The sequence below is a fragment of the Scyliorhinus canicula genome, chromosome 25 (genome assembly GCF_902713615.1).
Source record: "Scyliorhinus canicula chromosome 25, sScyCan1.1, whole genome shotgun sequence".
Taxonomy (NCBI): domain Eukaryota; kingdom Metazoa; phylum Chordata; class Chondrichthyes; order Carcharhiniformes; family Scyliorhinidae; genus Scyliorhinus; species Scyliorhinus canicula.
In genome coordinates, this window is record NC_052170.1 from 25,094,761 (window position 1) to 25,119,799 (window position 25,039).

The following is a 25,039-nucleotide window of genomic DNA, read 5'->3' on the forward strand; positions in this document are numbered from 1 at the left end:
TCCCCGCACCGAGCCCTCCCCTGCACCGAGCCCTCCCCGCACCGAGCCCTCCCCGCACCGAGCCCTCCCGCGCACCGAGCCCTCCCGCGCACCGAGCCCTCCCCGCACCGAGCCCTCCCCGCACCGAGCCCTCCGCGCACCGAGCCCTCCGCGCACCGAGCCCTCCCCGCACCGAGCCCTCCCGCGCACCGAGCCCTCCCCGCACCGAGCCCTCCCCGCACCGAGCCCTCCCCGCACCGAGCCCTCCCCGCACCGAGCCCTCCCCGCACCGAGCCCTCCCCGCACCGAGCCCTCCCCTGCACCGAGCCCTCCCCGCACCGAGCCCTCCCCGCACCGAGCCCTCCGCGCACCGAGCCCTCCCCGCGCACCGAGCCCTCCCCGCACCGAGCCCCCCCGCGCACCGAGCCCTCCCCGCGCACCGAGCCCTCCGCGCACCGAGCCCTCCCGCGCACCGAGCCCTCCCGCGCCCCGAGCCCCCCCCGCACCGAGCCCTCCCCGCACCGAGCCCTCCCCGCACCGAGCCCTCCCGCACCGAGCCCTCCCCGCACCGAGCCCCTCCCCGCACCGAGCCCTCCCCGGCACCGAGCCCTCCCGCACCGAGCCCTCCCGCGCACCGAGCCCTCCGCGCACCGAGGCCCTCCCCGCGCCGAGCCCTCCCCGCGCACCGAGCCCCTCCCGCACCGAGCCCTCACGCGCACCGAGCCCTCCCCGCACAGAGCCCTCCCCGCACCGATGAGCCCTCCCCTGCACCGAAGCCCTCCGCTGCACCCGAGCCCTCCCCGCACCGAAGCCCTCCCGTGCCACCGAGCCCTCCCCGCACCGAGCCCTCCCCGCATCCGAGCCCTCGCGCACCGAGCCCTCCCGCCGCACCGAGCCCTCCCCGCGCCACCGCAGCCCTCCTCGCACCGAGCCCCTCCGCGCACCGAGCCCCTCCCCGCGCACCGAGACCTCCCGCGCACGAGCCCTCCCCGCACCGAGCCCTCCGCGACACCAGAGCCCTCCGCGCACCGAGGCCCTCTCCCGCGCACCAGAGCCCTCCCCCCGCACCCGAGACCTCCTCCGCGCACCGAGACCGTCCCGCGCACCGAGCCCTCCCGCACCGATCCCTCCCCGCACCGAGCCCTCCCCGCACCGAGCCCTCCGCGCACCGAGCCCTCCCCGCACCGAGCCCTCCCCGCACCGAGCCCTCCCCGCACCGAGCCCTCCCCGCGCACCGAGCCCTCCCCGCGCACCGAGCCCTCCCCGCACCGAGCCCTCCCCGCACCGAGCCCTCCGCGCACCGAGCCCTCCCCGCACCGAGCCCTCCCCGCACCGAGCCCTCCCCGCACCGAGCCCTCCCCGCACCGAGCCCTCCCCGCACATAGCCCTCCCCGCACCGAGCCCTCCCCGCACCGAGCCCTCCCCGCACCGAGCCCTCCCCGCGCACCGAGCCCTCCCCGCACCGAGCCCTCCCCGCACCGAGCCCTCCCCGCGCACCGAGCCCTCCCCGCGCACCGAGCCCTCCCCGCGCATCGAGCCCTCCCCGCACCGAGCCCTCCCCGCGCCGAGCCCTCCCCGTGCCGAGCCCTCCGCGCACCGAGCCCTCCCCGCACCGAGCCCTCCCCGCACCGAGCCCTCCCCGCACCGAGCCCTCCCCGCACCGAGCCCTCCCCGCACCGAGCCCTCCCCGCACCGAGCCCTCCCCGCGCACCGAGCCCTCCCCGCGCACCGAGCCCTCCCTGCACCGAGCCCTCCGCGCACCGAGCCCTCCCCGCGCACCGAGCCCTCCCCGCACCGAGCCCTCCCCGCGCCGAGCCCTCCCCGCGCACCGAGCCCTCCCCGCACCGAGCCCTCCCCGCACCGAGCCCTCCCCGCGCACCGAGCCCTCCCCGCACCGAACCCTCCCCGCACCGAGCCCTCCCCGCGCATCGAGCCCTCCCTGCACCGAGCCCTCCCCGCGCACCGAGCCCTCCCCGCACCGAGCCCTCCCCGCGCACCGAGCCCTCCCCGCGCCGAGCCCTCCCCGCACCGAGCCCTCCCCGCGCACCGAGCCCTCCCCGCGCCGAGCCCTCCCCGCACCGAGCCCTCCCCGCACCGAGCCCTCCCCGCACCGAGCCCTCCGCGCACCGAGCCCTCCCCGCACCGAGCCCTCCCCGCACCGAGCCCTCCGCGCACCGAGCCCTCCCTGCACCGAGCCCTCCCCGCACCGAGCCCTCCCCGCGCACCGAGCCCTCCCCGCGCACCGAGCCCTCCCCGCACCGAGCCCTCCCTGCACCGAGCCCTCCCCGCACCGAGCCCTCCCCGCACCGAGCCCTCCCCGCACCGAGCCCTCCGCGCACCGAGCCCTCCCCGCACCGAGCCCTCCCCGCACCGAGCCCTCCCTGCACCGAGCCCTCCCCGCGCACCGAGCCCTCCCCGCACCGAGCCCTCCCTGCACCGAGCCCTCCCCGCGCACCGAGCCCTCCGCGCACCGAGCCCTCCGCGCACCGAGCCCTCCCCGCACCGAGCCCTCCCCGCGCACCGAGCCCTCCCCGCACCGAGCCCTCCCCGCACCGAGCCCTCCCCGCGCACCGAGCCCTCCCCGCACCGAGCCCTCCGCGCACCGAGCCCTCCCCGCACCGAGCCCTCCCCGCGCACCGAGCCCTCCCCGCACCGAGCCCTCCGCGCACCGAGCCCTCCCCGCACCGAGCCCTCCGCGCACCGAGCCCTCCGCGCACCGAGCCCTCCCCGCACCGAGCCCTCCCCGCACCGAGCCCTCCGCGCACCGAGCCCTCCCCGCACCGAGCCCTCCGCGCACCGAGCCCTCCGCGCACCGAGCCCTCCCCGCACCGAGCCCTCCCTGCACCGAGCCCTCCCTGCACCGAGCCCTCCCTGCACCGAGCCCTCCGCGCACCGAGCCCTCCCCGCACCGAGCCCTCCGCGCACCGTGCCCTCCCCGCACCGAGCCCTCCCTGCACCGAGCCCTCCCCGCGCACCGAGCCCTCCCCGCACCGAGCCCTCCCCGCACCGAGCCCTCCCCGCACCGAGCCCTCCCCGCACCGAGCCCTCCCCGCACCGAGCCCTCCCCGCACCGAGCCCTCCCTGCACAGAGCCCTCCCCGCACAGAGGCTTCCCCGCACCGAGCCCTCCCTGCACCGAGCCCTCCCCGCACCGAGCCCTCCCCGCACCGAGCCCTCCCCGCACCGAGCCCTCCCCGCACCGAGCCCTCCCCGCACCGAGCCCTCCCCGCACCGATCCCTCCGCGCACCGATCCCTCCGCGCACCGATCCCTCCCTGCACCGATCCCTCCCCGCACCGAGCCCTCCCCGCGCCGAGCCCTCCCCGCACCGAGCCCTCCCCGCGCACCGAGCCCTCCCTGCACCGAGCCCTCCCTGCACCGAGCCCTCCCCGCACCGAGCCCTCCCCGCACCGAGCCCTCCCCGCGCCGAGCCCTCCCCGCGCCGAGCCCTCCCCGTGCCGAGCCCTCCGCGCACCGAGCCCTCCCCGCGCCGAGCCCTCCCGCGCCGAGCCCTCCCCGCACCGATCCCTCCCTGCACCGAGCCCTCCCTGCACCGAGCCCTCCCCGCACCGAGCCCTCCGCGCACAGACCCTTCCGCGCACCGAGCCCTCCCCGCACCGAGCCCTCCCCGCGCACCGAGCCCTCCCCGCGCACCGAGCCCTCCCCGCACCGAGCCCTCCCCGCACCGAGCCCTCCGCGCACCGAGCCCTCCCCGCACCGAGCCCTCCGCGCATCGAGCCCTCCCTGCACCGAGCCCTCCCCGCACAGACCCCTCCGCGCACCGAGCCCTCCCTGCACCGAGCCCTCCCTGCACAGACCCCTCCGGTTTATTCTCCCGGTGTTGAATGTATTACTGTGACTGTGATGCTAACACACTGCTCTAACATTGCTGCCAATCGGTTTGGTCTGGTTCCTCCCCCCCTGCAGAGCGACCCTGGGAGCTTTCCCATCTTCGAGCAGCTCCGTCTGGACCAGATCTCAGATTTCTCGGACACGTCATTCCAGCAGAAACTGGACGAGGCCAAAGAGCACATCAAACGGGAGATCAGGAAGGAACTGAAAATCAAGGAAGGTGCAGATAACCTGCGTAAAGTCACCACTGACAAAAAGAACCTGTCCAATGTGGAACATGTCCTTAAAAACTCGAACCGGAAGCTGGAGGAGTTACACGAGCAACTGCAGGATCTTGATGCATACATTGTGGTGAAGGATCCGGAGGAACTGCAAGGTAAATGCTGGGATATTTATTCTTTTTGTCTGAAATTTGCCTGAAATGGGCCATTTCTCTGCTCAAGTCTCCAACCTATTTATGTCCTGCTGTATCCTCTGAAAATCCTCAACACTATCTGCCACTCCACCAACCTTGGTGTCATCCGTGAACTTACTAATTAGACTAGCTACATTGGAAAATCAAATTGATAAAAGTAGCTTCGAGGACACGTTCATAGAATCTATTCAGGATAGTTCCTGAGAACAACGTGTGTTGGAACCAACCAGGGAACAGGCTGTTTTAGACCTGGTAATATGCAATGAACTGAATGAATTACTGATCTCATTAAAAGGATTCTCAAGGGAAGAGTGATCATAACTTAATGAATTTCACATTTAGTTTGAGGGGGAGAAACATGGGTCTGAACCGAAGTGCCTTAAATTTAAATAAAGGCAATAACAAAGATATGAAGATGGAATTGGCTAAAGTAGATTGGGAAAATAGCTTAAAAGGTAAGGCAGTAGATGTGTAGCGGCAGACCTTTAAGGAGCTATTTCATAATTCTCAATAAAGATATATGTCATTGAGAAAGAAAGACTGAACGAGAAAGATCGAACCATCTGTTGCTAGCTAAACAAGTTAAGGATGGTACCAAATTGAAATGGTACCAACGCTACAAAGATTAGCTGTAGGCTAGAAAATTGGGAAGAATTTTAACACCTCCAAACGACCAGATAAAGAGGAGGAGATTGGAATGAGAGGAAACTAGCAAGAAATATTTAAAAAAACAGTAAAAGCTACAGGTGAGAAAGAAAAAGACTTAATAGAAATCATAGAATCCGAGAAATCTTAGAATTTACAGTACAGAATTCATAATCTATGATTAATCTAGGACAAAGGTTCGGCACAACATCGTGAGCCGAAGGGCCTGTTCTGTGCTGTATTTTCTATGTTCTAGGTAGAAGGAGGCCATTCGGCCCATCGGGGCTGTACTGACCCTCTGAAGGAGCACCCTATCCAGGCCCATTGCCCACTACCCCAACCCTATCCCTGCAGCCCCACCCAACCTACACATTGCTGGAAGGAGGCAGTGGCGTAGTGGGGTATTGTTACTGGACCAGTAAACTGGAGACTCTCAGTACTGCTCTGGGGTCTCGGCTTCAAATCCCGCCACTGCAGATGGTGAAATTTGAATTCAGTAAAAATCTAGAATTAGAAGCTTAATGGTGACCATGAAACCCATTGTCGATTGTCGTAAAAACCCGTCTGGTTCACTAATGTCCTTTAGGGAAGGAAATCTGCCGTCCTTACCCGGTCTGGCCTACATGTGACTCCAGGCCCATAGCAACGTGACTGACTCTTAACTGCCCGTTTGAAATGGTCGGAAGTTCACCAACTGTTTTTCTAACTCTTCCTTCAAAAGAGTCATGAACTGGGCAGCACGACGGCATAGTGGTTAGCACAACTGCTTCACATCTCCAGGGTCCCAGGTTCGATTCCGGCTGGGGTCACTGTCTGTGCGGAGTCTGCACATCCTCCCCGTGTCTGCGTGGGTTTCCTCCGGGTGCTCCGGTTTCCTCCCACAGTCCAAAGATGTGCAGGTTAGGGTGGATCGGCCATGCTAAATTGCCCTTAGTGTCCAAAATTGCCCTTAGTGTTGGGTGGGGGTTACTGAGTTATGGGGATAGGGTGGAGGTGTTAACCTTGGGTAGGGTGCTCTTTCCAAGAGCCGGTGCAGACTCGATGGGCCGAATGGCCTCCTTCTGCACTGTAAATTCTATGTAATTCTATGAAAATGTCTGCAACCTTTGTCACAACAGGTATGTAATGTCATTGTGTGGGGCAGTGCTGTGGGGAGTTGTGAGTGGATTTTATACATCTCTCTTGTCCTGTCACAGTTGAGCACCCAGCCCAGTAAACAAAGGATTGAAATCTGTTCCACGGCTTCCATCTGAGAACAACCTCTGACCAAGACCTGATTTGATTGTTTTCATTTCCCCTTGCACAGATGCACCTCAATCTCCTGGTAGTCTGAGTCGGGAGGCTCGTCTGACTGCGAACAAGAACCGCATTGTGGCCCTCGAGAAACAGCTTGATATTGAGATGAAGGTGAAACAAGGGGCGGAGAACATGATTCAGATGTACTCCAGTGGACCTGTCAAGGTAAGGCGGATAGTTACCAGCACCGAGCTTCCGCACATTAACCATCAGCTGCTCTAGAACGACTGTTGGTGCGGAACACTTGGTTGAGCATTTCGGAGAAATAGTCTCCTGCTAGGGTGTGTTAAAGCAGCACATTGTAGCCCTGGCTACATTGCCCTGGCTACACTGCCCTGGCTACACTGCCCTGGCTACATTGCCCTGGCTACACTGCCCTGGCTACACTGCCCTGGCTACATTGCCCTGGCTACAGTGCCCTGGCTACAGTGCCCTGGCTACATTGCCCTGGCTACACTGCCCTGGCTACACTGCCCTGGCTACATTGCCCTGGCTACACTGCCCTGGCTACACTGCCCTGGCTACACTGCCCTGGCTACATTGCCCTGGCTACAGTGCCCTGGCTACATTGCCCTGGCTACATTGCCCTGGCTACACTGCCCTGGCTACATTGCCCTGGCTACATTGCCCTGGCTACACTGCCCTGGCTACACTGCCCTGGCTACACTGCCCTGGCTACATTGCCCTGGCTACATTGCCCTGGCTACACTGCCCTGGCTACACTGCCCTGGCTACATTGCCCTGGCTACATTGCCCTGGCTACACTGCCCTGGCTACACTGCCCTGGCTACACTGCCCTGGCTACACTGCCCTGGCTACACTGCCCTGGCTACATTGCCCTGGCTACACTGCCCTGGCTACACTGCCCTGGCTACACTGCCCTGGCTACATTGCCCTGGCTACATTGCCCTGGCTACATTGCCCTGGCTACACTGCCCTGGCTACACTGCCCTGGCTACATTGCCCTGGCTACATTGCCCTGGCTACACTGCCCTGGCTACACTGCCCTGGCTACATTGCCCTGGCTACACTGCCCTGGCTACACTGCCCCGGCTACACTGCCCTGGCTACATTGCCCTGGCTACACTGCCCTGGCTACATTGCCCTGGCTACATTGCCCTGGCTACATTGCCCTGGCTACACTGCCCTGGCTACATTGCCCTGGCTACATTGCCCTGGCTACACTGCCCTGGCTACATTGCCCTGGCTACATTGCCCTGGCTACATTGCCCTGGCTACACTGCCCTGGCTACATTGCCCTGGCTACACTGCCCTGGCTACACTGCCCTGGCTACACTGCCCTGGCTACACTGCCCTGGCTACACTGCCCTGGCTACACTGCCCTGGCTACACTGCCCTGGCTACATTGCCCTGGCTACACTGCCCTGGCTACATTGCCCTGGCTACATTGCCCTGGCTACACTGCCCTGGCTACACTGCCCCGGCTACACTGCCCTGGCTACATTGCCCTGGCTACACTGCCCTGGCTACACTGCCCTGGCTGCATTGCCCTGGCTACATTGCCCTGGCTACACTGCCCTGGCTACACTGCCCTGGTTACACTGCCCTGGCTACATTGCCCTGGCTACATTGCCCTGGCTACATTGCCCTGGCTACACTGCCCTGGCTACACTGCCCTGGCTACATTGCCCTGGCTACATTGCCCTGGCTACACTGCCCTGGCTACACTGCCCTGGCTACATTGCCCTGGCTACACTGCCCTGGCTACACTGCCCTGGCTACACTGCCCTGGCTACATTGCCCTGGCTACATTGCCCTGGCTACACTGCCCTGGCTACACTGCCCTGGCTACACTGCCCTGGCTACACTGCCCTGGCTACACTGCCCTGGCTACATTGCCCTGGCTACATTGCCCTGGCTACATTGCCCTGGCTACACTGCCCTGGCTACATTGCCCTGGCTACACTGCCCTGGCTACACTGCCCTGGCTACACTGCCCTGGCTACATTGCCCTGGCTACATTGCCCTGGCTACACTGCCCTGGCTACACTGCCCTGGCTACACTGCCCTGGCTACACTGCCCTGGCTACACTGCCCTGGCTACATTGCCCTGGCTACACTGCCCTGGCTACACTGCCCTGGCTACACTGCCCTGGCTACACTGCCCTGGCTACACTGCCCTGGCTACACTGCCCTGGCTACACTGCCCTGGCTACATTGCCCTGGCTACATTGCCCTGGCTACACTGCCCTGGCTACACTGCCCTGGCTACACTGCCCTGGCTACACTGCCCTGGCTACACTGCCCTGGCTACATTGCCCTGGCTACACTGCCCTGGCTACACTGCCCTGGCTGCATTGCCCTGGCTACATTGCCCTGGCTACACTGCCCTGGCTACACTGCCCTGGCTACACTGCCCTGGCTACACTGCCCTGGCTACACTGCCCTGGCTACATTGCCCTGGCTACACTGCCCTGGCTACACTGCCCTGGCTACACTGCCCTGGCTACATTGCCCTGGCTACATTGCCCTGGCTACATTGCCCTGGCTACACTGCCCTGGCTACACTGCCCTGGCTACACTGCCCTGGCTACACTGCCCTGGCTACACTGCCCTGGCTACATTGCCCTGGCTACACTGCCCTGGCTCTACTGCCCTGGCTACACTGCCCTGGCTACACTGCCCTGGCTACACTGCCCTGGCTACACTGCCCTGGCTACACTGCCCTGGCTACACTGCCCTGGCTACACTGCCCTGGCTACACTGCCCTGGCTACACTGCCCTGGCTACACTGCCCTGGCTACACTGCCCTGGCTACACTGCCCTGGCTACACTGCCCTGGCTACACTGCCCTGGCTACACTGCCCTGGCTACACTGCCCTGGCTACATTGCCCTGGCTACATTGCCCTGGCTACACTGCCCTGGCTACACTGCCCTGGCTACATTGCCCTGGCTACATTGCCCTGGCTACACTGCCCTGGCTACACTGCCCTGGCTACACTGCCCTGGCTACACTGCCCTGGCTACACTGCCCTGGCTACACTGCCCTGGCTACACTGCCCTGGCTACACTGCCCTGGCTACACTGCCCTGGCTACACTGCCCTGGCTACACTGCCCTGGCAAACTGCCCTGGCTACACTGCCCTGGCTACATTGCCCTGGCTACACTGCCCTGGCTACATTGCCCTGGCTACACTGCCCTGGCTACACTGCCCTGGCTACACTGCCCTGGCAAACTGCCCTGGCTACATTGCCCTGGCTACACTGCCCTGGCTACACTGCCCTGGCTACACTGCCCTGGCTACACTGCCCTGGCTACATTGCCCTGGCTACACTGCCCTGGCTACATTGCCCTGGCTACACTGCCCTGGCTACATTGCCCTGGCTACACTGCCCTGGCTACACTGCCCTGGCTACACTGCCCTGGCTACACTGCCCTGGCTACATTGCCCTGGCTACACTGCCCTGGCTACACTGCCCTGGCTACACTGCCCTGGCTACACTGCCCTGGCTACACTGCCCTGGCTACATTGCCCTGGCTACACTGCCCTGGCTACACTGCCCTGGCTACACTGCCCTGGCTACATTGCCCTGGCTACATTGCCCTGGCTACATTGCCCTGGCTACACTGCCCTGGCTACACTGCCCTGGCTACACTGCCCTGGCTACACTGCCCTGGCTACAATGCCCTGGCTACACTGCCCTGGCTACACTGCCCTGGCTACACTGCCCTGGCTACACTGCCCTGGCTACACTGCCCTGGCTACACTGCCCTGGCTACATTGCCCTGGCTACATTGCCCTGGCTACACTGCCCTGGCTACACTGCCCTGGCTACACTGCCCTGGCTACACTGCCCTGGCTACATTGCCCTGGCTACATTGCCCTGGCTACACTGCCCTGGCTACATTGCCCTGGCTACATTGCCCTGGCTACATTGCCCTGGCTACACTGCCCTGGCTACATTGCCCTGGCTACATTGCCCTGGCTACACTGCCCTGGCTACACTGCCCTGGCTACACTGCCCTGGCTACACTGCCCTGGCTACATTGCCCTGGCTACACTGCCCTGGCTACATTGCCCTGGCTACACTGCCCTGGCTACATTGCCCTGGCTACATTGCCCTGGCTACACTGCCCTGGCTACACTGCCCTGGCTACACTGCCCTGGCTACACTGCCCTGGCTACACTGCCCTGGCTACACTGCCCTGGCTACACTGCCCTGGCTACACTGCCCTGGCTACACTGCCCTGGCTACACTGCCCTGGCTACACTGCCCTGGCTACACTGCCCTGGCTACATTGCCCTGGCTACACTGCCCTGGCTACACTGCCCTGGCTACACTGCCCTGGCTACACTGCCCTGGCTACATTGCCCTGGCTACATTGCCCTGGCTACATTGCCCTGGCTACACTGCCCTGGCTACATTGCCCTGGCTACATTGCCCTGGCTACATTGCCCTGGCTACACTGCCCTGGCTACACTGCCCTGGCTACATTGCCCTGGCTACACTGCCCTGGCTACACTGCCCTGGCTACATTGCCCTGGCTACATTGCCCTGGCTACACTGCCCTGGCTACACTGCCCTGGCTACACTGCCCTGGCTACACTGCCCTGGCTACATTGCCCTGGCTACATTGCCCTGGCTACACTGCCCTGGCTACACTGCCCTGGCTACACTGCCCTGGCTACACTGCCCTGGCTACACTGCCCTGGCTACATTGCCCTGGCTACACTGCCCTGGCTACATTGCCCTGGCTACACTGCCCTGGCTACACTGCCCTGGCTACACTGCCCTGGCTACATTGCCCTGGCTACGTTGCCCTGGCTACACTGCCCTGGCTACACTGCCCTGGCTACACTGCCCTGGCTACACTGCCCTGGCTACACTGCCCTGGCTACATTGCCCTGGCTACACTGCCCTGGCTACACTGCCCTGGCTACACTGCCCTGGCTACATTGCCCTGGCTACATTGCCCTGGCTACACTGCCCTGGCTACATTGCCCTGGCTACATTGCCCTGGCTACATTGCCCTGGCTACATTGCCCTGGCTACGTTGCCCTGGCTACACTGCCCTGGCTACACTGCCCTGGCTACATTGCCCTGGCTACATTGCCCTGGCTACATTGCCCTGGCTACACTGCCCTGGCTACATTGCCCTGGCTACACTGCCCTGGCTACACTGCCCTGGCTACATTGCCCTGGCTACACTGCCCTGGCTACACTGCCCTGGCTACACTGCCCTGGCTACATTGCCCTGGCTACACTGCCCTGGCTACATTGCCCTGGCTACACTGCCCTGGCTACATTGCCCTGGCTACACTGCCCTGGCTACGTTGCCCTGGCTACGTTGCCCTGGCTACACTGCCCTGGCTACACTGCCCTGGCTACACTGCCCTGGCTACACTGCCCTGGCTACACTGCCCTGGCTACACTGCCCTGGCTACATTGCCCTGGCTACACTGCCCTGGCTACACTGCCCTGCCTACACTGCCCTGGCTACACTGCCCTGGCTACACTGCCCTGGCTACACTGCCCTGGCTACACTGCCCTGGCTACACTGCCCTGGCTACACTGCCCTGGCTACACTGCCCTGGCTACATTGCCCTGGCTACACTGCCCTGGCTACATTGCCCTGGCTACATTGCCCCGGCTACATTGCCCTGGCTACATTGCCCTGGCTACATTGCCCTGGCTACATTGCCCTGGCTACATTGCCCTGGCTACACTGCCCTGGCTACATTGCCCTGGCTACATTGCCCTGGCTACATTGCCCTGGCTACATTGCCCTGGCTACACTGCCCTGGCTACATTGCCCTGGCTACACTGCCCTGGCTACATTGCCCTGGCTACATTGCCCTGGCTACATTGCCCTGGCTACACTGCCCTGGCTACATTGCCCTGGCTACATTGCCCTGGCTACATTGCCCTGGCTACATTGCCCTGGCTCTACTGCCCTGGCTACACTGCCCTGGCTACACTGCCCTGGCTACATTGCCCTGGCTACATTGCCCTGGCTACACTGCCCTGGCTACATTGCCCTGGCTACATTGCCCTGGCTACATTGCCCTGGCTACACTGCCCTGGCTACATTGCCCTGGCTACATTGCCCTGGCTACATTGCCCTGGCTACGTTGCCCTGGCTACACTGCCCTGGCTACACTGCCCTGGCTACACTGCCCTGGCTACACTGCCCTGGCTACACTGCCCTGGCTACACTGCCCTGGCTACATTGCCCTGGCTACATTGCCCTGGCTACACTGCCCTGGCTACACTGCCCTGGCTACACTGCCCTGGCTACACTGCCCTGGCTACACTGCCCCGGCTACACTGCCCTGGCTACATTGCCCTGGCTACACTGCCCTGGCTACACTGCCCTGGCTACACTGCCCTGACTACACTGCCCTGGCTACACTGCCCTGGCTACACTGCCCTGGCTACATTGCCCTGGCTACAGTGCCCTGGCTACACTGCCCTGGCTACACTGCCCTGGCTACACTGCCCTGGCTACACTGCCCTGGCTACATTGCCCTGGCTACACTGCCCTGGCTACACTGCCCTGGCTACACTGCCCTGGCTACATTGCCCTGGCTACACTGCCCTGGCTACACTGCCCTGGCTACACTGCCCTGGCTACATTGCCCTGGCTACACTGCCCTGGCTACACTGCCCTGGCTACACTGCCCTGGCTACACTGCCCTGGCTACACTGCCCTGGCTACACTGCCCTGGCTACATTGCCCTGGCTACACTGCCCTGGCTACACTGCCCTGGCTACACTGCCCTGGCTACACTGCCCTGGCTACACTGCCCTGGCTACATTGCCCTGGCTACATTGCCCTGGCTCTACTGCCCTGGCTACACTGCCCTGGCTACATTGCCCTGGCTACACTGCCCTGGCTACACTGCCCTGGCTACACTGCCCTGGCTACACTGCCCTGGCTACACTGCTCTGGCTACATTGCCCTGGCTACACTGCCCTGGCTACACTGCCCTGGCTACACTGCCCTGGCTACACTGCCCTGGCTACACTGCCCTGGCTACACTGCCCTGGCTACACTGCCCTGGCTACACTGCCCTGGCTACACTGCCCTGGCTACATTGCCCCGGCTACATTGCCCTGGCTACACTGCCCTGGCTACATTGCCCTGGCTACACTGCCCTGGCTACACTGCCCTGGCTACATTGCCCTGGCTACACTGCCCTGGCTACACTGCCCTGGCTACACTGCCCTGGCTACACTGCCCTGGCTACATTGCCCTGGCTACACTGCCCTGGCTACACTGCCCTGGCTACATTGCCCTGGCTACACTGCCCTGGCTACATTGCCCTGGCTACACTGCCCTGGCTACACTGCCCTGGCTACACTGCCCTGGCTACATTGCCCTGGCTACACTGCCCTGGCTACACTGCCCTGGCTACATTGCCCTGGCTACACTGCCCTGGCTACACTGCCCTGGCTACATTGCCCTGGCTACACTGCCCTGGCTACATTGCCCTGGCTACATTGCCCTGGCTACATTGCCCTGGCTACATTGCCCTGGCTACACTGCCCTGGCTACACTGCCCTGGCTACATTGCCCTGGCTACACTGCCCTGGCTACACTGCCCTGGCTACACTGCCCTGGCTACACTGCCCTGGCTACACTGCCCTGGCTACACTGCCCTGGCTACACTGCCCTGGCTCTACTGCCCTGACTACACTGCCCTGGCTACACTGCCCTGGCTACATTGCCCTGGCTACACTGCCCTGGCTACACTGCCCTGGCTACATTGCCCTGGCTACACTGCCCTGGCTACACTGCCCTGGCTCTACTGCCCTGGCTACACTGCCCTGGCTACATTGCCCTGGCTACACTGCCCTGGCTCTACTGCCCTGGCTACACTGCCCTGGCTCTACTGCCCTGGCTACACTGCCCTGGCTACACTGCCCTGGCTACACTGCCCTGGCTACACTGCCCTGGCTACACTGCCCTGACTACACTGCCCTGGCTACACTGCCCTGGCTACACTGCCCTGGCTACACTGCCCTGGCTACACTGCCCTGGCTACATTGCCCTGGCTACACTGCCCTGGCTACATTGCCCTGGCTACATTGCCCTGGCTACACTGCCCTGGCTACATTGCCCTGGCTACATTGCCCTGGCTACATTGCCCTGGCTACATTGCCCTGGCTACATTGCCCTGGCTACACTGCCCTGGCTACATTGCCCTGGCTACATTGCCCTGGCTACACTGCCCTGGCTACATTGCCCTGGCTACATTGCCCTGGCTACATTGCCCTGGCTACATTGCCCTGGCTACATTGCCCTGGCTACACTGCCCTGGCTACACTGCCCTGGCTACACTGCCCTGGCTACACTGCCCTGGCTACATTGCCCTGGCTACACTGCCCTGGCTACACTGCCCTGGCTACACTGCCCTGGCTACACTGCCCTGGCTACACTGCCCTGGCTACACTGCCCTGACTACACTGCCCTGGCTACACTGCCCTGGCTACACTGCCCTGGCTACATTGCCCTGGCTACATTGCCCTGGCTACATTGCCCTGGCTACACTGCCCTGGCTACACTGCCCTGGCTACATTGCCCTGGCTACATTGCCCTGGCTACACTGCCCTGGCTACACTGCCCTGGCTACACTGCCCTGGCTACATTGCCCTGGCTACATTGCCCTGGCTACATTGCCCTGGCTACATTGCCCTGGCTACACTGCCCTGGCTACACTGCCCTGGCTACACTGCCCTGGCTACACTGCCCTGGCTACATTGCCCTGGCTACACTGCCCTGGCTACATTGCCCTGGCTACATTGCCCTGGCTACATTGCCCTGGCTACACTGCCCTGGCTACACTGCCCTGGCTACATTGCCCTGGCTACACTGCCCTGGCTACATTGCCCTGGCTACACTGCCCTGGCTACACTGCCCTGGCTACATTGCCCTGGCTACACTGCCCTGGCTACACTGCCCTGGCTACACTGCCCTGGCTACACTGCCCTGGCTACACTGCCCTGGCTACACTGCCCTGGCTACACTGCCCTGGCTACACTGCCCTGGCTACACTGCCCTGGCTACACTGCCCTGGCTACACTGCCCTGGCGCCAGGCAAGCAGCTGGGGTGGCAAATGCCAATGGTGCTTCTGCCCGGAGAGCGAGATCCTCACTGCACCTGCCGTGTATGTTGGTCCTCAGAGTGCCCAGAGTGGCAAAGTGCCCTGGGAGCCCACATTGGCATTCCTTTCCCTGATCAGGAACCAAATTTATCCAAAAGAAAATACGCAATGTTTCATTTTTCAGCTCGAGGAATTGATGCTGGGCAGCCGAGGGTGGGGGGTGTGGTCCGCGTGCGGTACCCTCACAGCCGAGGGGGGCCCCATTAGGTACCCTCACAGCCGAGGAGGGTGTGTGGGCCGCGTGCGGTACCCTCACAGCCGAGGGGAGTGGGTGGGCCCCGTTAGGTACCCTCACAGCCGAGGGGGTCCGCTTGCGGTACTCTCACAGCCGAGGGGAGTGGGTGGGCCGCGTGCGGTACCCTCACAGCCGAGGGGAGTGGGTGGGCCCCGTTAGGTACCCTCACAGCCGAGGGGAGTGGGTGGGCCCCGTTAGGTACCCTCACAGCCGAGGGGAGTGGGTGAGCCGCGGCGGTACCCTCACAGCCGAGGGGAGTGGGTGGGCCGCGTGCGGTACCCTCACAGCCGAGGGGAGTGGGTGAGCCGCGTGCGGTACCCTCACAGCCGAGGGGGTCCACGTTAGGTACCCTCACAGCCGAGGGGGTCCACGTTAGGTACCCTCAAAGCCGAGGGGGCCTGCGTGCGGTACCCTCACAGCCGAGGGGGCCCGCGTGCGGTACCCTCACAGCCGAGGGGAGTGGGTGGGCCCCGTTAGGTACCCTCACAGCCGAGGGGAGTGGGTGGGCCCCGTTAGGTATCCTCACAGCCGAGGGGAGTGGGTGGGCCCCGTTAGGTATCCTCACAGCCGAGGGGAGTGGGTGGGCCCCGTTAGGTACCCTCACAGCCGAGGGGAGTGGGTGGGCCGCGTGCGGTACCCTCACAGCCGAGGGGAGTGGGTGGGCCGCGTGCGGTACCCTCACAGCCGAGGGGAGTGGGTGGGCCGCGTTAGGTACCCTCACAGCCGAGGGGAGTGGGTGGGCCCCGTTTGGTACCCTCACAGCCGAGGGGAGTGGGTGGGCCGCGTGCGGTACCCTCACAGCCGAGGGGGTGTGTGGGCCCCGTTAGGTATCCTCACAGCCGAGGGGAGTGGGTGGGCCGCGTTAGGTACCCTCACAGCCGAGGGGAGTGGGTGGGCCCCGTTAGGTACCCTCACAGCCGAGGGGAGTGGGTGGGCCCCGTTAGGTACCCTCACAGCCGAGGGGAGTGGGTGGGCCCCGTTAGGTACCCTCACAGCCGAGGGGAGTGGGTGGGCCCCGTTAGGTACCCTCACAGCCGAGGGGAGTGGGTGGGCCCCGTTAGGTACCCTCACAGCCGAGGGGAGTGGGTGGGCCCCGTTAGGTACCCTCACAGCCGAGGGGAGTGGGTGGGCCCCGTTAGGTACCCTCACAGCCGAGGGGAGTGGGTGGGCCGCGTTAGGTATCCTCCTTCAGGCCGCAACGTTGAAAAGGGTTGTTCAATCATGACCCCACGAATAAGATTAAATCCAAAGAACAAAGAAAAGTACAGAAGAGAAAATGCTGGAAAATCTCAGCAGGTCTGGCAGCGTTTATAGGGAGAGAGAAGAGCTAACGTTTCGAGTCCAATGACTCTTTGTCAAAGTTTGAGCTTTGACAGGCATTGGACTCGAAACGTTAGCTCTTTTCTCCCCCTATAAACGCTGCCAGACCTGCTGAGATTTTCCAGCATTTTCTGTTTCATTTCAGATTCCGGCATCTGCAGTAATTTGCTTTTATTTAGAAAAGTACAGCACAGGAAAAGGCCTTTCGGCCCTCCAAGCCTGCGCCGACCATGCTGCCCGTCTAAAGTAAACTCTTCTGCACTTCCGGGGTCCGTATCCCTCTATTCCCATCCTATTCATGTATTTGTCAAGATGCCCCTTAAATGTCACTATCGTCCCGGCTTCCACCACCTCCTCCGGCAGCGAGTTCCAGGCACCCACTACCCTCTGTGTAAAAAACTTACCTCGTACATCTCCTCTAAAACTTGCCCCTCGCACCTTTAAACCTATGCCCCCTAGTAATTGACCCCTCTACCCTGGGGAAAAGCCTCTGACTATCCACTCTGTCTATGCCCCTCATAATTTTGTAAACCTCCCCTCATAATTTTGTAGACCTTACATTTAAAGCTTGCCGAATCTTTCACATATTATAGAAAATGCTCATATATATTAATGGAGCTGTTGTCAACTTCAGATGGTAAAAACAAAAGAAATATTTCCGCTCTGGACCCAGAGGGAGCACACTGCTCTCACGGTCAATGTTGTGAGCACCATCCGCTTTGTAAAGATCCAAACCTACCCACGTTTCAAACATGCTTCTTCGAAAGTTGCGTATTTATATTGTATTTACACAGATTGTCTCAGTATTTCGGTGTCAAGTATCCATTCTCGGTCGACGCTGTCACACATCCCTGGATATATACAACCCAAACTCTGTGTCGAAAACCCTTTCAGGGGACGTATTATTGTTGAGAGAGGTGGGGGGCGGTGGGGGGGAGGTGGGGGGGGGGGGGGGGGGGGGGGAGAGAATGGCCTGGTTGTTTTAAAAATGCATTTCTTTCTTCTCGTGACGTGAAAAGCCCTCGATTTTCCTGTTGGTTTTTATCCCAAAGGACCGGAAGATGCTGTCTACTGCTCAACAGATGCTGCAGGACAGCAAAACCAAAATTGAAGTCATCCGCATGCAGGTCCGGAAAGCAGTGCAGGCGGACGAGTTAAACCTGGAGGTTGAGGACGGGCAAGGTAAGTGTTGACGAGAGGGAGCTGGCACCATAGTAGATGCTGGATGTGTCCCGGGAGTGCGCAATGCCCATCGTTTCTAACCTTCCCAGAGCACGAGTGAAATGGAAGATCATCCCACCCCCCAATTTTTCCAATTAAGGGACGGTCTAGCGTGGCCAATCCACCTACCCTGCTGTTACAGGCCAGGGTTTAGAGAACCCAAAAGTGTATCATAGAGTTCACCTGACCCACAAAGTTTAATAGATTGTGGTTATGGGGAGCCACTTTACAGGTCTGATGCAACAGAGAGTATTTTTCAACAGAAAACAATGTTCATTCTTTGAATCCCAATAACACTTTTAAACACACACAGTAAACATCTTGGCAACCATAAACTAAAATACTCCCCACAAAGAATACAGTTCTCTATAATACAACATAGAACAGTACAGTACAGGCCCTTCAGCCCACCATGTTGTGCCGACCATTTATCCTAATCGAAGATCAACCTAACCTACACCCCTTCAATTTACTGCTGTCCTTGTGTCTAAGAGTCGCTTAAATGTCCCGAATGACTCTGACTCCACCACCTCTGCTGGCAGTGCATTTCACACACCCACCACTCTCTGTGTAAAGAACCTACCTCTGACATCTCCCCTGTACCTTCCTCCAATCACCATAAAATGATGTCCCCTCGTGACAGCCATTTCCACCCTGGGGAAAAGTCTCTGGCTATCCACTCTATCCATGCCTCTCATCACCTTGTACACCTCTATCAAGTCACCATTCTGCCTTCTTCTCTCCATTGAGAAATCCCCTAGCTGTCTCAATCTCCCTTCATACGACATGCCCTCCAGTCCAGGCAGCATCCTGGTAAATATCCTCTGCACCCTCTCCAAAGCATCCACATCCATCCTACAATGAGATACCAGAACTGGACACAATATTGCAAGTGTGGGTGAACTAGAATTTTACAAAGCTGCAGTAAAAGCTCGCGGCTCTGAAACTCAATCCCCCTGTTAATGAAAGCCAACACACCATACGCCTTCTTAATAACCCTATCAACCTGGGTGGCTACTTTGAGGGATCTGTGTATGTGGACCCAAGATCCCTCTGTTCCTCCACACTTCCAAGAATCCTGCCTTTAACCCTGTATTCAGCATTCAAATTCGACCTTCCAAAATAAATCACTTCACATTTATCAAGGTTGAACTGCATCCGCCGCTTCTCAGCCCAGCTCTGCATCCTGTCAATGTCCTGTTGTAACCTGCAACAGCCCTCAACACTATCTACAACTAGCCCAACCTTCGTGTCATCGGCAAACCTTAGTAGGTTAGTACCCACCCTTCTACTTCCTCATCCAAGTCATTTATAAAAACCACAAAGAGCAGAGGTCCCAGAACAGATCCTTGCGGGATACCACTGGTCACTGACCTCCAGCACAGTAGCACAAGTGGTTAGCACTGTGGCTTCACAGCGCCAGGGTCCCAGATTTGATTCCCCACTGGGTCACTGTCTGTGCGGAGTCTGCACGTTCTCCCCGTGCCTGCGTGGGTTTCCTCCGGGTACTCCGGTTCCTCCCACAGTCCAAAGATAGAACATAGAACATAGAACGATACAGCGCAGTACAGGCCCTTCGGCCCTCGATGTTGCACCGACCTGGGAAGTCAAAAACTAAAGGCCATCTAACCTACACTATGCCCTTATCATCCATATGCTTATCCAATAAACTTTTAAATGCCCTCAATGTTGGCGAGTTCACTACTGTTGCAGGTAGGGCATTCCACGGCCTCACCACTCTTTGCGTAAAAAACCCACCTCTGACCTCTGTCCTATATCTATTACCCCTCAATTTAAGGCTATGTCCCCTCGTGCTAGCCACCTCCATCCGCGGGAGAAGGCTCTCACTGTCTACCCTATCTAACCCTCTGATCATTTTGTATGACTCTATTAAGTCACCTCTTAACCTTCTTCTCTCCAACGAAAACAACCTCAAGTCCATCCGCCTTTCCTCATAAGATTTTCCCTCCATACCAGGCAACATCCTGGTAAATCTCCTCTGCACCCGTTCCAAAGCTTCCACGTCCTTCCAATAATGAGGCGACCAGAACTGTACGCAATACTCCAAATGCGGCCGTACTAGAGTTTTGTACAGCTGCAACATGACCTCATGGCTCCGAAACTCAATCCCTCTACCAATAAAGGCCAACACACCATAGGCCTTCTTCACAACCCTATCAACCTGGGTGGCAACTTTCAGGGATCTATGTACATGGACACCGAGATCCCTCTGCTCATCCACACTACCAATTTTACCAATAGCCAAATATTCCGCATTCCTGTTATTCTTTCCAAAGTGAATCACCTCACACTTCTCCACATTAAACTCCATTTGCCACCTCTCAGCCCAGCTCTGCAGCTTATCTATGTCCCTCTGTAACCTGCAACATCCTTCCACACTGTCTACAACTCCACCGACTTTAGTGTCATCTGCAAATTTACTCACCCAACCTTCTGTGCCCTCCTCTAGGTCATTTATAAAAATGACAAACAGCAACGGCCCCAGAACAGATCCTTGTGGTACGCCACTCATAACTGAACTCCATTCTGAACATTTGCCATCAACCACCACCCTCTGTCTTCTTTCAACTAGCCAATTTCTGATCCACATCTCTAAATCACCCTCAATCCCCAGCCTCCGTATTTTCTGCAATAGACGACCGTGGGGAACCTTATCAAACGCTTTACTGAAATCCATATACACCACATCAACTGCTCTACCCTCGTCTACCTGTTCATTCACCTTCTCAAAGAACTCGATAAGGTTTGTGAGGCATGACCTACCCTTCACAAAACCATGCTGACTATCCCTAATCATATTATTCCTATCTAGATGATTATAAATCGTATCTCTTATAATCCTCTCCAAGACTTTACCCACAACAGACGTGAGGCTCACCGGCCTATAGTTACCGGGGTTATCTCTACTCCCCTTCTTGAACAAAGGGACCACATTTGCTATCCTCCAGTCCTCTGGCACTATTCCTGTAGCCAATGATGACATAAAAATCAAAGCCAAAGGCTCAGCAATCTCTTCCCTGGCTTCCTAGAGAATCCTAGGATAAATCCCATCAGGCCCCGGGGACTTATCTATTTTCACCTTGTCCAGAATTGCCAACACTTCTTCCCTACGCACCTCAATGCCATCTATTCTAATAGCCTGGGTCTCAGCATTCTCCTCCACAATATTATCTTTTTCCTGAGTGAATACTGACGAAAAGTATTCATTTCAGATGTGCAGGTTAGGGGGATTGGCCATGATCAATTGCCCTTAGTGACCAAAAAAAAGGTTAGGAGGGGCTTTTGGGTTATGGGGATAGAGTGGAAGTGAGGGCTTAAGTGGGTCTGTGCAGACTCAATGGGCTGAATGGCCTCCTTCTGCACTGTATGTTCTATGTTCCAGGCAGAATACTTTCCACCCACTACCATGCGCTGTCTTCTTTCGGCCAGCCAATTCTATATCCAGACACCCAAATTTCCCTGTATCCCATGCCCCCTAACATTCTGAATGAGCCGACCATGGGGAACCTTATATACCACATTCACTGCCCGATCTTCATCAATGTTCTTTGGGCAGAATAGCGTAATTTAAGATGTATCTAGACAGATATATGAACGGGCGGGAGCAGAGGGATACAGATCCTTAGAAAATAGGCAACAGTTTTAGATAAAGGATCTGGATCGGCGCAGGCTGGGAGGGCCGAAGGGCCTGTTCCTGTGCTGTAATTTCTCTTTGTTCTTTGTGTCCCGTCACATCGTCAAAGAATTCACTGAGGCTTTTGAGACATGACCTGCCCCTCAGATGTTGAGTCTTGTCCATTTACTTAATGATTGCCAGTGTTGGGTGGACGTGGAGCAGCGTCTGATGATGTGTGTACTGACATTAATGAGAGTATCTCGAATCATGCAGTTTACATCGGACGATTCCTGATTGTTGATTTAGCAGTGTCAACAACAGCGCCTTGCATTTATATGGCACCTTAACTTAATACAAGGCCCCCACCCCCAAAGGCACTTTGCAACTGCATTACAAAGCAACATTTGACACTGAGCCTCACAGGGAGCTCGCCAAGGCAGATGACCCAATGCTTGATCAGAGATGTATGTTTAACAGAGTGTCGAGAGGGGGCCTTGACTGTTGGAGGCAGGCCCCCCTCTCCATGGCGGAACAGCTTGGGACGGCACAGTGGTTAGTACGGCTGCCTCAGCACCAGGGACCCGGGTTCAATTCCAACCTCGGCTGACTATTTGTGTGGAGTCTGCACGGTCTCCCCGTGTGTGCGTGGGTTTCCTCCGGGTGCTCCGGGTTCCTCCTACAGTCCAAAGATGTGCGGGTTAGGTGGATTGGCCATGATAAACTGCCCCTTAGGGTGAGGTTACAGGATGGGGAGGTTGGGCCTAGGTAGGGTGGTCTTTCAAAGGGTCGGTGCATACTCGATGGGCCGAAAGGCCTCTTTCTGTACTGTAGGGATTAAAAAAGAAAGAAATCGGGGAGGCTCAGGGAGCTGGGATTGGAGGAGCGCAAAGATCACAAGAGTGTGAGGTTGGAGGAGATTACAGAACTCGGGAAGAGGGGGCAAGGTGATAGAGAGATTTTGAAGCATTGCCTCTCTGGGAGCCAGTGTGGATGACAGGTGGTTTGTGGCATTTTTAATACATTCATGGCTTTGTTGGGATAGCCAGCATTTAGTGTCCATCCCTAATTGCCCTTGAGAAGCTGGTGGTGAGCTGCCTTCTACAGCCCATGGACACAAAGAGGAGGAGCACCGCTCCTACCTGAAGATGGACTAAATCTACTTCCAAGAAGTTTGCACGCGTTAACACGGGACCTTTTTTTCCCTTCATTTTAAAGCTAAACCAGAACTCAGCCTCCTCGAGCTGAGAATCGAGGAGTTGCGGCATCACTTTCGAGTGGAACATGCCGTGTCGGAGGGGGCGAAAAACGTTCTCCGCCTGCTGGGGTCAGGGAAGCTTCACGATAAGAAAGCGCTGTCTGAGGTAAGCAATCAGAATGTTCCCTGGAATCAACCGCCCCGCTTGCTGATGGTTGGGCCGTTGCTAGGCAACAGCTCCACCTTTGGCGCTCATGTTGTCAACTTCAATTTGAACTTAAATTTCATCAGAACCTGTCCATGAAATTATAGCTTTATTTGTCCGTTTAGTGTGGCTAATTTAATAGGTTGTCCGATATTCCCTTCTGTTTACCTTTGAACCTGGTATGGAGGGAAAATCTTATGAGGAAAGGCTGATGGACTTGAGGTTGTTTTCGTTAGAGAGAAGAAGGTTAAGAGGTGACTTAATAGAGGCATACAAAATGATCAGAGGGTTAGATAGGGTGGACAGCACGAGGGGACATAGCCTTAAATTGAGGGGTAATAGATATAGGACAGAGGTCAGAGGTGGGTTTTTTACGCAAAGAGTGGTGAGGCCGTGGAATGCCCTACCTGCAACAGTAGTGAACTCGCCAACATTGAGGGCATTTAAAAGTTTATTGGATAAGCATATGGATGATAAGGGCATAGTGTAGGTTAGATGGCCTTTAGTTTTTTTCCATGTCGGTGCAACATCGAGGGCCGAAGGGCCTGTACTGCGCTGTATCGTTCTATGTTCTATGTTCTATGAACCCTCGGCGCGTACTGGGGAAGGTAAGTATACGTCTGACATCAAAAGAAAGGATTGGGGTAAGAAAAAGGCAAGGTGGTTGACTGGCTGAATCAGTGGAAATATTTGTACAAGTTAAAGGCACCTGAACACTCCTTAACACCTTAACAGTACAGAGCTGGACTGAGCTGAGGAAAATGAAGGCTGCTCGTGATCAGCTAATAATCGAGCAGAAGAGGGGATCATAGAGAGCGGTGGACGTAACGGGAGCACTCTGAGAAATGTGAACGACTGTATTGCCCATTAGTGGGTGTTCAAGGCCAGGGAGTAAAGGACTCACTGGTTTGATGGGAATTTGAACCAAGGTCTTCTGAAGGTTTGCATGTGTCCCACTATTACAATGGGACGATTTTTAATAGCAACTATCAATATAAAAAAAGCGTGAATATACTGTTTTATATGGAGCTAAGAAGTTTCCTGAGCTGCCAAGCCTGATGATATTGGGGTTATGGCACAGTTGCGGTCTCTCCATCCATCTATTTTTAATAGCGCACTGTTGTGTATTCACGTTTGTTCCCAGCTAGAACAAGGTCACTTTAAGAGTTCGATCACGTGACGTACTGATGACATCATTGGCCTTTTAGGATGGCTGACAGTCAGTTTATTCTAGCAGCCTGTGAGAAAACACCTTTCCAATAAAGCTCTTGCTTGTTTTGTACTTTCATGGTCTGCGTTTGGATTTGGGTTTACTGTCACATGCACCGAGGTACAGTGAAAAGTATTGTTCTGCGTACAGTCCAGGCAGATCGTTCCACACGTGAAAAACATAGGACAAATGATAAATATGCAATGTAAATACATAGACATTGGGTGAAGTATACGGAGTGTAGTACTACTCAGTAGAGAAGATGCTCTTGTATTCTCGCCGTCTGGACATGAACGCTAACATTGCATTTGCCTTCCTAACTGACTGAACCTGCACATTAACCTTAAGAAAACCTTGAACACCTAAGTCCCTTTGTGCTTCAGATTTCCGAAATCATTCCCCATTTAGAAAATAGTCTATGCCTCTATTCTTTCTACCAAATTTCATAACCTCACACTTTTCCACATTGTATTCCATCTGCCCTTCTTTGCCCACTCTCCCAGCCTGTCCGAATCCTTCTGCAGACCCCCTGCCTCCTCAACACAACCTGTGCCTCTACAGATCTCTGTATCATCTGCAAACTCAGCAACAGTGCCTTCAGTTTCTTCTTCCAGATCATTAATGTATATTGTGTAAAGTTGTGGTCCCAGCACCAACCCCTGAGGCACACCACTAGTCACCGGCTGCCATCCTGAAAA

General features: G+C 58.3%; 1 protein-coding gene across 1 annotated transcript in view; it reads left to right on the forward strand.

The window, feature by feature from the left end:
- The first annotated feature begins 3,841 nt into the window (after positions 1-3,841).
- The window catches only part of LOC119957022 (serine/threonine-protein kinase N2-like), a 130,773-nt gene continuing 109,575 nt past the window's right edge, over positions 3,842-25,039 (forward strand). Inside the window, exons 1-4 of the mRNA XM_038784605.1 lie at positions 3,842-4,205; positions 6,196-6,350; positions 17,926-18,055; positions 22,947-23,092. Of these exons, the coding sequence (XP_038640533.1) occupies positions 3,842-4,205; positions 6,196-6,350; positions 17,926-18,055; positions 22,947-23,092 (795 nt within the window). The remainder of the gene's footprint in view (positions 4,206-6,195; positions 6,351-17,925; positions 18,056-22,946; positions 23,093-25,039) is intronic.